Source organism: Protomyctophum bolini (genome assembly GCF_963924005.1).
Source record: "Protomyctophum bolini genome assembly, chromosome: 2".
NCBI classification, from domain to species: Eukaryota; Metazoa; Chordata; class Actinopteri; order Myctophiformes; family Myctophidae; genus Protomyctophum; species Protomyctophum bolini.
The window spans coordinates 38,557,899-38,571,760 of record NC_137863.1 but is presented as its reverse complement, the minus strand read 5'-3'; the positions used below and the strand labels follow the sequence as shown (position 1 = coordinate 38,571,760).

Below are 13,862 nucleotides of genomic sequence, written 5' to 3'. Positions count from 1 at the left end.
CATGTTTTGTCGAGTATTATTGTGTTAGTTGAACGTTAGCCAACTTCAACAGGAAAAAAAAAAGTACAAAGGAAAAGAAAATGAGGATATTAACATGGTGAAACTTTACCGCCAGCACAAGGCAAATAAGCCTGATAAAGTCAGAACGACGGCGTGTCTGATTTACACATGACGTGCCATTTGATGTTTTCATTCCTATCCATTTACAGTAGATAAACACTTTGGTCTTAGAATTGGGAGCCAAACATACATAATACCATGGGCTTTTATCTTTCATTTTGAACTGTTCTCTGTTCTGCTGGGTGAGTAGCTTAACAGGTCCCACGTGTCAACAGATGGCAGCAATGAGTGTTTGTTTTTACAATATTTACAATTTAGTCTTTTCGGGAAACAGCCCACGGGATTAGCTCTGAAGCGGCCCAGAGGATGCGTGTGTGCGTATCCGTGTACGCAGCACAGTGTATGGATTTTCATATAGCCCGTAATTCCACAGGTAGCAACAGTGTGTATGAGTATATACAGTATGGGCCTCTCACCACTTGTCTTAAACGCTCTACTGTATTGTATCGCATTGTATTGTACTGTATGTGTCATTGTATGTTTAGTTTTACTACCATTTTAAGAGTCTGCTCAGGGACTACAGATGTAAATTAGCTTATGGCTAACTCTGGCACATTTACATGGAAGTGAAAACTGAAATGTTGATTAATGAGCATTGTCCCTGTCAAATAAATAAATAAAATAAATAAACATTTAGAAAACTGGGCCTCATTTGACTCTGTACTTGGACCGCCTTTTTTTTAATTATCTTGTATATGTGGATCAGGCAATCCATGATTGAGGGGTGGTACATTCACTGGCACTTACTCAATAAGTCTGAAATTATGACACCAAGACACAAGTCTATGACACAAGTGAGGACACCTGTGTTCTGATCAGTTCACTCTCCACTGAGTGGGTAGATAGGCGGTCTGGGAATAGGAAGGTCGCCGGTTTGACCCTGGGCTTGCCCAGCCTGTATCAAAGTGTCCCTGAGCAAGGCAGTAAACCCCTAACTGCCCCCTGGGTGCTGGTAAAAATAGCTGCCCCACTCCTCCTAATAGTTAGGACGGGTAATGTAGAGGATGAATTTTAGGAATGGGCAAATGGTTTTGGGTCAACTTAAACCCTTAAGGCCTATTCATAGTCTGGATTTTCGGTGATGAGGTGACCACCACTCCGGTGGTGAGCTGACCACCAGAGCTGAAATAACGTTGAGCGGTGGTGAGTAAAAACAGAGAGAAGGGCTGGAGCGGTTGCGGTGGTTTGCTCTTCACCGCAGCTCGTGACGTCATGTTGTAGTTCGGTGGTCACCAGAAAATCCAGACTATGTATGAGCCTTTAGTTGGCTGGTGTCCCCCCAGAGGTCTATGTTCGGTCTGCTCATTTTTTCCCCTCTACATCAAATATTCGCCGAAAATAGCCAATCTACATCTACAAGCTCACAATTAGTCGCGCTGCGGACGGCTGAAAACTTGCAGATCGGCAATCTTTTGCTCGTCTATTTTCACAGAACGTTAGCCTATCATGACATGCCCAGAATAAGACATTATAGCCCACAAACACCAACACATTGCGACAGGGCAGTGTGTTTCTGCAGGGAAATGGTTGGTTTAAAAAAAACAAATACAGGGCAAAGATCCATACTATGCCTTTAAATGGGTTTTACAGGGTCCCAGAGAAATGGAGAGAAAAAAATCTAACTGCGGGGTTTCCTTGAAATGAAATGATATTGGATAAAGTCTTACTGTGCGATCAGTATCTTCACCAGGCCTGCGTGGCCACAGGTGGCAGCAGCGTGCAGCGGGGTCCACAGCTCGTTGTCCTGGGAGTTGACACTGGCCCCTCTAGCAAGCAGGATCTTCACCATCTCCTCGTAGTTATCTATACAGCACTGGAGGGAGGGAGAGAACAGGAGATTGATTCAGTTTTTAGAGTTTTCAATAAAACATGTCCATTGTCCATCTTGTGGGCGTGTGCGGGCAGATGGAGAGCAGGAGTGGCATAATAAAGTATAAGGAACACAAGACACGGAGCTCACCAGAAGATATACGAGAACAGCGGGGTGCAGAGGGAGAAGAGGAGAGGCAACAAAGAAAAACGGAGTAGAAAAATAAGCAAGAAACTATACAGCACGGTATAGCCAGTGAAGCATTTCTGTTCCAGTCCTCTTCGGTGCTACTGAAAATATCTGACGAGCCGAAATCATTTCGGCACTACAGCTCCGAAACAGCGGTAAAATAGGAGTATGAATCGGCCCTAAGTCCCCTTTTTTATTTCTAGATCTGCTATTTCCACAATTTTTGACAATGCTTGAAAATCTAAACCTTTTTCAACATGGAAATGATTTGTGACGATTATGCAAAAAGAAAACTGAGATTATGTAATAATTTAAGACAGGCTTAGTAGTGATCCACACACTAACCCGAACCCTCCTGGTGAAACCCCTCACTGTCAGGTGAACCCTCCTGGTGAAACCCCTCACTGTCAGGTGAACCCTCCTGGTGAAACCCCTCACTGTCAGGTGAACCCTCCTGGTGAAACCCCTCACTGTCAGGTGAACCCTCCGGGTGAAACCCCTCACTGTCAGGTGAAAAGAAGTGGCTGGCGACTCCAATGTGAGTCAGAGGAGATGTGGTTGTGTACAGCCTCCCCAAAGCAAACGGCTCAGGTTGACACAAGTGACACAGACAGAGGGAATTGGCAAAGTCACAATATGGAGAAAATGGAATAAAGAAACTAAAAAATGCGCCATTCAAAATCCTCATAGGGTTGCGTAGAGAGACCCGCCCCCGCCTGCCCTTTGCTCCGTGGTTACCAGACTGTCCTTCGAGGTGGAAAGTATGGTGACACTGTCACTGACGCAAGGTCAATACGAGTCCGTGGTGGGAAATATTGCTCTGTGTAGGCTCTGAAAGAACATATATTCAAAGATTTGCGACACATTTTTACGATTTAAAAAAAATAGCAGACCTACAAGCTCGTAGATCTGCTATTTTTCAATAGCTAAATTATAACATAATGCTTAAAACACCAAAAGAGGTTCCCGCCCAAAATGGGTTAATTAAAGAAAATAAGGCTATATGGGGCAACACAAAGAAACAAGCAAAACGAACTAAACATAACCTTAAATAAATTGGCCTAACAAACACCAACTAACCAAACAATAATAATAACAATAATGGTTACATTATGATTGTGTCCGGCCAACGAAACATGAAAAAATAATGGTTACATTATGATTGTGCCTAACCAAAAGACGCTTACGAAAAGCAAGCTCCCAAACTGTTAAATTATACAAACACACTTCTTTTTACAACTTAAGCAGGCCTCAATGTACTAACATTATCACTACAGAGGCAAAGAAATAGAAAACCTTTATCTAAAGCTCAGGGTGCTCCAAACCTTTAGAGTTTTTGACACGGCAGCAGCGCCCTGGACAGTGACAGTCAGGGGGCGGGTCTTTATACGCAACCCCATCGGGGTTTTGAATGACGCACTAATAACAATCACCAGGCAGGAAGTGTAGAAAGTGACCAGCGAACACTAATGTGCAATGAAATCCCCCGGCTCAGAGAACTGTGTGTGGAACATTAATTGCTTTGAAGTACTTCCTGTACTTTCTCATAGCTGAGTGGGTAGATAGGCGTTCTGGGAATAGGAAGGTCGCCGGTTTGACCCTGGGCTTGCCCAGCCTGTATCAAAGTGTCCCTGAGCAAGGCAGTAAACCCCTAACTGCCCCCTGGGTGCTGGTAAAAATAGCTGCCCCACTCCTCCTAATAGTTAGGACGGGTAATGTAGAAGAGGATGAATTTTAGGAATGGGCAAATGGTTTTCAGTAAACTTAAACCCTTAGTTGGCTGGTGTCTGCTCCTTTTTCCCCCTCTACATCAAATATTCGCCGAAAATAGCCAATCTACATCTACAAGCTCACAATTAGTCGCGCTGCGGCCCGCTGCAAGCTTGCAGATCGGCTATTTTTAGCAAGCGTTCGTCTCTTTTCACCGAACGTTAGCCTATCATGACATGCCCAGAATAGTGATGCTATCCAAAGAAGAAGCATAATGTCAAAACATGCAATTATACATGATCAGAGTGAGCCATTATTTATTTTTTTCCAAAGAGATCAAAGGAGGAGAATAGCGTGCATGAAGTGGGATTGTATCACAACTCTTCTCTTCGTTTTAACAGCATATTCCACTGAGCGCATTCTTCTGAATGCATTACAGCTGCACTGGAGGCAGTCTTGATGACATCTAGTCCATTGTGTGTGTGGGTTGAACCCCAGATGTCAGGCCTTATTGGAAACACACACAACCATGTGTGTGCCCACGCAAGCAGACACCAACACACACACACCGACACACACACACACACCGACACACCGACACACACACACACACACACACACACACACACAGAGCCGATGCTGACTCTGCGTACACAGAGTCAGCCAAACTGACAGCCAGAGACACACAGAGAAAAAGAAACAAAGTATTTTCCATTTAAAAGTGGGTGTGATTATAGGGTGGGGAGGAAGGGAAATTAAAAAGAAAATCCCGTGAAAAGCAACCGGGATGCCGTCAGCGTAAACTTGTTTTCTCCATCGCTGCTAATTGGCATGAGCTGGGAAAACGAAGACAACGGATGAAGATGCAGAGTTAGAGATATAGACAGAAAACACTCCAAATCAAGGAACCACGAGAAAATGAGCAGAGGAAGTGATCCATGGGGGGCGGGCGGGGGTGTCCATGAATACCAGCATCATCTATCTAATCTAATGCCTAATTCTGTGTCACGTTTTGTGAGCTGAAAATGTGTTCTTTTCGTCAAGCAATGTGAACGCATGAATTAGCCCTAAGGGTCCAACCCATGTGCTAATTTGTCATATTGTGGGAACTCAAGGAGAAGCCAGCTCATGACCTTTGTCGCATGGCATGCTCTGCGTGTTTAGCAGCTACGCAATGAAGCACAGAATGACTTTAAAAAGGCTCAAATTGGCACGGTGGTTAATCATTTCTGTCCATGATTCTAGCAGAGCTGAACAGTATCTCATCGAGACATAATAGACCAAATCTATGATGCCTACTGGCGTTGAAGCCATAATCTTTCATTCATATTCAGTTCATATCTTTTACTTGCAAATACATTTTAGTCTCCAATCTTCCTACATTCATTTAATCAATTTATTGTCCAGATAATGTTCCACAGATGTTTCAATGAGCGATGAATATATTAGCTCATAAAACACGAGGCGAGATGTAGAAAAATCTGTATAGTATCCTCGCTGTTGAGCAGAAACCTTCTATCTCCACATTTCATCTTTTTATGATTTATTTTTTTCATTTTCATAAATTAAACTTTCATAAATTAATCCCTATTTGAGTGGCGCTCACCTGTTGTGCACAGAAGAAATCATAGCACAGCAGGACAATCATTCAGGGAGAGCCAATGTTCAGAAGAGAACCATCTGCTCCTAAAACCACAGCATGTGATCTCGTATGGCTACTTGAAAATAAAGTGTTTTGTGATCTTGAGTTGAAACCTCGACAACAGCGACGGTATGATGCTGCACACTCCATGATGGACACACACAGGGTGATAGATTGGGAGGCAGCATTGAACAAGAAAATGTTATAGAAAGAAAATCAGGGCCAGGCCCTCTAAAACCTGATGTACTCCTCTTTTCGTTGTTGAGCAGAGTTTACCCAGCCTTGAATCTCATTCTTGAATAGCATTTTTAGATACTGAAGTAGTATCAGTTTATGGTAAATTAGATACGGATAAGAGTGAAAAGAGTGACAGATGAGTGACAGGTTTTAGATGAGCTTTTTTTAGATGAGGCCTACTACATTTACATAGAACTACAAGAGGAGAGAAGGCACTGAGTTCACCACGGATTTCAGTGTATTAGAGTCAGATAGACAGACAGACAAAACAAGTCCCAACATTCCACTGCTTGTACTTGTATAAGTTAGTGACAAATAAAACTTTCTTGATTCTCAACAGAGCAAAGGAGAAAGAAAGAGAGAGGGGAGAGATTGTGTGCGTGTGTGTGTGTGTGTGTGTGTGTGTGTGTGTGTGTGTGTGTGTGTGTGTGTGTGTGTGTGTGTGTGTGTGTGCACTCGCTAGTGACAAATAAAACTTTCTTGATTCTCAACAGAGCAAAGGAGAAATATAGAGAGGGGAGAGAGAGTGTGTGTGTGTGTGTGTGTGTATGTGCGAGCGAGCAAACGAGCGAAAGAGAAATTAGAGATAGAAATGTATATCAAGTGGATATGTGTTACAACTGGAACAATACTGTTCTGTTCTGCTAGCAACACTGACATGATTGCTATTCTATGTAACAGCCATATACCATTATACTTGACAGATTGATTGTGCACCTTTCCATTTTCAACCCCAAAGTGAATCATGTCATGCAGTAGTTTAAATAATAAACAACAAACTATACTATAAAGATTGTGAACTTGTAGATCGGCAATTTTCACATTATTCATCTGTGTTGAACCGAGTAAACAAAACTCTTACAATTCCAAATATGATTTTGAGGGGTCTCGACCTGAAAAGATTGAGAACTACTGGCCTAATGCATACCAAAGTGAAATAAAATAAAGTTTGAGAACCAGTGGTGTAAATAAAACAGTGTAGCCTTGCTGGTCTTTCCCTGGGCAGTAGCCTCTCTTGCAGCACTTGTTTGTCTGAATACATAATGAAGTGGTTCAAATGTACACTGTGTATTTGTATCTGTATCTGATTTAGATAAAAGGGTGAAGCGAAGGTATGGGGAGATTTAAATGCTGAGAAGATGTGTAACGGAAAAAGATAGCTAAAGCACGTGAGAGAAAGATATAGGGAGATTAATAAAACATAATGAAAGATTCAAGAGCTTTTAAAGTGGCGTGCGGAGCGCTCACACAGAGACGTGTAAACAAGACAACTCAGACGCCAAGGCGACATTTCAGGCAAGGAAACGGCTATGTTTAACACACGCTCAGATAAGGAATTCGATAAGAGAGACAGCATGAGGGGTTGAAAAGGACCGAAACCAAGAAAGAGAATGTTTAATAACTTCCTGATGGAGCTTTCAAAAGCAGAAGTCGGCTGCTGTGGAGGTCATTGGATTAATTTCGGTGGACTGTTAGTTCCTGTTTCATTACTGCCCATGGGGTTTGATGAGCAGCATCAAGTACATTAAATAGAGGAACATACTGAAAAATTAACAAGCCAGCAGAGATTGATCACAGAAGGGTCTACTTTATTTATGTCACGCTATAATTGAAATGAACCTGCCTGACGGCAACCACGGCCGGGAGACAAGTCTATAGTCTGCCATATTCAGCATGCTGTGAATCAGAAACCAGCTGTGGATGCCATTTCTGTATTAGAGTGTTCTGGCCAACTACTGCAAAATATTATCGATATTAGATCAATATCAGGATATGCGTCTAGATGTTGTTTGAGTTTCTTGAAAGGCTGTGAGCTTGTAGATAAACTAAATAAAATGTGTACCACAATATGGATATTGAGGTATTTAGACAAAGATATTGCAATATTTAATTTTGTCCATTTCACCTAGACCAATATTTCTAACTGAGGATATTAGTTCACAGGGAATAAAGAACATAAACGACATGAACAGGGTGGAATGGAGAGATACAAACTTGCCACTAATCCGGAAATCTAGATTAACCTACATCTGCAAGCTCTGGCCTGCAAGGAAAAAAAAATCTGCCCACATAATGTTAGCTGCTAAACTAATCTCTCAGCATTCCTCAACAAAAAAAATACTTGCACCCACAAGTAGCCACTAGGCTAATCTCCTTGCTTTCCCCTGTAGATCCCTTGCATATCTCCTCCCTCAACGGAGACAATGACGTGCATGAGTAAAGTAATAATGTGCCTTTCATAAACCCTCCATGAAAACTATTCAAACACAGAGATGTGAGAGCCGCCCTGACAAAGGCCCAGATTATGTCCGACAACAGAGGACACAGTGTTACTTGAACCTGCCTGTGGGCTGGGAGGCCTGCTGTGGCTCTGGCCTGAGCAGCTACGTGGCTGGGAGACTACATGCGCTCAGACCTGACCTGGATTACAGAGGCCTGGAGGAAAGAGACTGAAATGTGGACTGAATGGTTTGTGGGACTGCAGTTGTGGACACCGATAGTAAGGCATCAATGGCATGGGATATGGAGTTCTCAGCCAATAGCCAACGGTCTAGACTAGAGAACCTTTTTAGCATTTGGCAATATAAAAGGCATATATGCCTGATATATTTGGCATAACTAGGGTTGGGATCCTTTAGGATTTTGATGATTCCAGTTCCTTAATGATTTTCTTAAAGGTTCCTTTTAACGGTACCTATTTTTTCTACTTCTTTTATTTTTCAATCATACAGTATTGGACACATTATTTTAGTGGTTCTCAAAGTGAGGTCCAGGGACCCTCTGCGTTACTTGAGGAGGTCTCCTTGATCCTTACAGGACTGTAACTCTGAGAGTGTACAAATGATGTACACATGGACCCTTACTGTCTTACAGGTCCATTTGGTTCCAATTGCACACTCTCAGACTTATGATGGTCCTTGAAACTAAACTGGTAACACTGGTATTGTATTTTGTACTAGAAGCTCGACCCACCTGCGGTGGGTGGTCTAACTACGGTCCGCTGCCGTGAGTTTAGAAACTACATCTATTTAGAAACAAAATAGAAGTTTATGGACAAGCGCCTGCCCTGGCTCAAGACCTTGATGTTCCTCTGTCACTCCCGAATAGGGAAATCTCAGAAAATCACACAGACGAAAATGATCTTTAAAAATGAATGAGGACGTTGACAATGAAACAGGCAAGAGGAAGGTTGAAGCTGGGCTGCCAACTGGAGGGCGGCTGAGAGGAGAGATGTGGCATTGAACATCTATTGAAAAGACTGAAGGGCACATTTCCTCATTTCCACATTTCCTCAGTCAAGTTAATACTTGACTGAGGAAATGTGGACAGAGCAGCGGTGAGGTCTCGTAACGTCAGATCTTGTGATGGAATCTGAAATGAATCGTATTCAAATTAAGCGGTCCGCTAAGCTAATGCATCAGCAGCTGGGCAGCTGCAGAGTTAACGGCACATTGTGGTGAGGCTTGCATGCTTGTCTCTCAGCTCCGTACTGCATATTTAAACTTTTACAGTGACTGGACCACTGAAGCCAATGTCTTTAGAAAGGTCTCTTAACCACTATCAAACTGGTGCCCCTATTTTGGGCATGTCGTAATATGGCGAAAACATTGAAAATGTTCCCAAAACAACCAATATATCAGACCTACAAGACGTCTTAGTGACCTTGTAGCTTGGCTATTTTCACTATTTGTCATCTGACGAATCAAAGTAGTTAAAGCTGGGATCCATAACTTATTTTGGTGAGAATAAAACATTATTCTTTCTCTCTTTTTGGGTACAGGTTTAGTTCCGACTTCCTAAACCAGTGGTTCTCAACCTGTTATGTGGGCCGTTGAGGATGTTGCCAGTGTTCCCCCCAACTAATTAGCAAAACATTAAGATTGTAATGACAATTTAACATGAATGAATATATATATATAATATAATAAATATAGATTTCAAGGTGTTTTTTCTTTACAACGTATTGCTTCTTTTTTTTTAAATCACTGTGATACGGATAAATGAACCCAATGTTAGTTCCATTGATCCAAGTTGGAAGTTAGAACATCAATAAACATGCTCTGGAAAATGCACGGCTGCCGTGTTAAGTGGTCAAACGGGTGGACCGCGAACGCTAAAGACATTCAGTTGACAGTCGAGAATCACTGTCCAAAAAGCGCTCTCTGTTATAGCTCAACAGTAACATGCGCTCGTGCAGGGGTCCCATGTTCGCTGTGAGCTTGTAGACCTTTTTCTGCCGGGCAATACGTATGAATCAGACAAAAGTCAACCAGACAAAAGTCAACCAGACAACAGTGTGTGTGGAGCTGTGGACAGTAGAGGCTATAGTCCCAAAAATGGCACAACACACAAAACAGGTGTGATTAGAACCATCCCCAGGCGAGTTCACTATTCTCTCTCTCTCTCTGGCACACAGAGGCGCACAAGCATGCCATGCCCTGCCAATTCCCCCTCAGAGAAGTCAATCTATCCCGACACAAATCGCATCCCCGTGAAGTGAGGGCTAGTAAATTTGATACACACTCGTGCTCTCTGTCTCTCTCTCTCTTAAGCGCGCGCACACACACACACAATTACACATTTTCTGATTGTCACACCCAAAGCTATCAAGGTGCTTCCATGAAACATTAAATCCACCTCAAGGGGCTGAGGAGATGATAGTGATTGAAGCGTGCGTGCGTGCGTGTTTGGGTTTATTTATTTGGGTGTGTATGTCTGGGTGTGTGCTGCGGGCCATCTTTTGATTAATGTCCCATATCGGTGAGGGGAGGCCAACCCTACGTGGGTATGACATCTCATTTAGAAAAACATTAAACATTATCCCCACTAGCCTTGATCTCTCTCTGATCATCTCTCTCAGTGTCTCTTTCTGTCTGCCTCTATACAGTAATAGCATATCCAGTGTGTGTGTGTGTGTGTGTGTGTGTGTGTGTGTGTGTGTGTGTGTGTGTGTGCGCATCTCTGTAGTGTCCACAGCTTGTCACAGGTTTTTTTTTCCTGAGCAGGTCGAAATGAAAAACTTCGTCGTGTCAGATCTGTCATGGTGGCTGATAGCATAAATATAAAAACTTGTCATGTCAGATCTGTCATGGTGGCTGATATCTTAAATAGCAGATTATCTGTCTTCATGTCCATCCCACACAGCCCAGCTGACACAATCAAATCTGAAAGGTTAAACTGATCTCTTGCCTGCCTCCGGCGTCTCTTCTCCACTGCTGTCCCCTCCGGCTGACTGGTGGGAAGACCTCCCTCTACCCGCTACCAGCCCAGGGCACATGACTTATCCTTATCCCTGATCCTAAAAACTATTTGTCTTAGACAGCTCTATGTGTGTCCCTGGCTGTGTCTGTCTGTCTGTCCGTCCGTCCGTCCACGGAAATTGTTGTTGACCAATTGTGTTTGTTTTGTCCGGTGGGCTTAAGGTTCAGGAATTATTTACATCCAAATTGAAGCTCGATGCTGCCAAGATTGAAATTCAAGGATATAGATGGTAAATGGATTTATATACTGTAGCACCTTTCTAGTCTTTCTGAGCCTTCAAGGTGCTTTGTAATATATTCCACATTCAGCCATTCACACACCGATGGAAGAGGAAACCGTGCAAAGCAGACACACACATGGGAGCATTTAGAGTGTCTTGCTCAAAGACACGTCGACACGCAAAGCATAAACAACTTTGTTGTCCAGAGAAAGGTCCAACCTCAAAAACACGTTTGTGTACATCAATTAGGATTTCTCTGCAATGTGGGAAGTGAGGGCGAGAGGATGATGATGCCGTCTACAGTGTGTGTGTGTGTGTGTGTGTGTGTGTGTGTGTGTGTGTGTGTGTGTGTGTGTGTGTTATTAATATACTAGTGAGTGAGGGACTTACTATCTCCACAAGTATAGTAGAATGTGAAAAAAAGACAAGGGGAGAGAAATCGATGTTTTGTCGTACATTTATTTCTTTTTCAATGGTGTCCTAAAATGTTGATGTCCTCACAACTTCAAGTAAAGGTCAGTAATACAAACATGTGTGTGTACGTGTACTGTATGTGTGCACGCATGTGTGTGCATTTGTTTATCATAAACAGTGATACATTATCCAGATTACCTTAATGAACAATGATGTGTGTAATGCAGAAGCATATTATGCATAGTGATTCTGCAGCTACCAAGGAAAGGTTCAAGGACTGCACACCTACAGTGTAAGACACAAAATGCATGAGCTTGAATGGCTTGGCCATCTCCGAGACTCATTTAGATTCATTGATCAATGACACTGCAGCAGCAAATACCAGGTGATGATATGTATTACAGGCACGATAGAAATAGCTACAGTATACAGTATTTGGTGTGACTGTACGGTGTGTACAGTGGCAAAAGTATCGACGGTGCAACCGGTAAAATTCACCGGGGCCCAGGCCCAGCCCAACTGGTTTAAAAACAGCTTCAAGTCTGTACTACTGGCCCAGGCGGTGGTGTAACCGTCTGGGCACCCAACTGGTAATCCAGTCGCAGTGTGCCGCGGGTTCGACTCCCGAGCCCGACTCGGCCTTTACTGCATGTCTTCCCCCATCTCTCTCCCATTTCCTGTCAGCCTACTGTCTGTCCCTTCAAAAAACCAATAAAAAGGCGTAAGCCGCAAAAAAATAAATCTTTAAAAAAAGTCTGTACTACTTCCGTGTTGCATAACAGTGACATCACAGTCCACTCCTTCCTGGTATCTTTGCCACAGCCGTGTGTTACTGTGTTCATGTAGCGGTCGGCAGCACAACAAAGCTCAGCTGTAGCCTAGTTTGTCATGCTCCGTCGCACTAATGAAACACTAGATGGGATTATGTTGTCATGTCAGCATTCAAGTACAACTATCAGAAGATGTAACCCAGGGTAAAGTAATCCGTCACTGCAAGAAATGTTTTTCCATCTGTCCAAAGTCTTTTCTGATAGTCTGCAGGCTGCAGCCCTGCACTTATACATGTAGACATTACAGATGTTTGATTGAAAGTGAAACATACCAATTGATTTAAAGTTAAACATACATACAGATTTATTAAAAATGTACTAACAGATCGCTTAGGTACAGTTCAAGGAAGTTACAGTCAACTGCCCACGTTTGGTACAATGAAACAAGACGCACCTTTTCAGGACGTGAGCCCCAAAACGATCCTATTTGAACTGGGGGTCCAAAACCGTGACTTAAATATTTACAAAAACCTACAGACAGACTTAATGACTTTCGTCTCCACTATTTTGGGCACTATTGGTGAAAATATTCAAAATTCTTCAAGATCTTCTTTCAAAAATAGCTAAAATAGCCGATCTACAAGTCAAGCACGTGACATGGCCATTTTCTCCATTTATATGCAATACTGTCTTACAACAGTATCATTAAGTATGAAATATGGCAGTCGTTCAAAACAAAAATCAATATGGCCATGCAAGAACTAGAAACGATACCGTTGGCCGGGATGCTACTATTGACAACCTAATTCTGAGGCAGATTAAGCCAAAGCAATATCGTTTTATGCTTCTCAGGGTTACTGATGCAAAGAGGTGAATCAATTTTTGGGGTGAGCGACATCACAACATCGATTGGTTCACAAAAGCATGTCCACTAAAGAGGCTGCCAAAGTAATGTGTAATACTGCCAATGTACACACACACACACACACACACACACACACACACACACACACACACACACACACACACACACACACACACACACACACACACACACACACACACACACACACACACACACACACACACACACACACACCTATCCATTCTCTATGTTCATTTTCATGTTTTGTGAAAACGTACTGATACAAAACGTTCTACGTAAGGCTGGAACCTAGAAATGTATGCAAGGTCACTCAAACATTTCTGTGAGAAGGCTTTAAGGACATAAAGGAGTTATATTGGAACATTATCTGTACTATAAATAATATAGAGATGGTCAGTAATGTATTTTATCAGCCCTACAAAGCCAAAGTGTAGTAACTACTAACCTAGCCTTCATGATATTAGCGGATACTATAATGTTATATCGTGAACAGATACAATTTGTGAAATATCACTTAAGGTCCTTAACCCATTCTGAACGGGAACCCATTTTGGTGTTAGCATCGTGTCGTGCTTTAGCTATTGAAAAATAGCAGATCTACA

General features: G+C 42.6%; 1 protein-coding gene across 1 annotated transcript in view; it reads right to left on the bottom strand.

Moving 5' to 3' along the window:
* ppp1r16b (protein phosphatase 1, regulatory subunit 16B) overlaps positions 1-13,862 on the bottom strand; it is a 111,835-nt gene that overhangs the window by 29,723 nt on the left and 68,250 nt on the right. Inside the window, exon 4 of the mRNA XM_080784177.1 lies at positions 1,788-1,933. Coding sequence (XP_080640303.1) covers positions 1,788-1,933 — 146 coding nt within the window. The remainder of the gene's footprint in view (positions 1-1,787; positions 1,934-13,862) is intronic.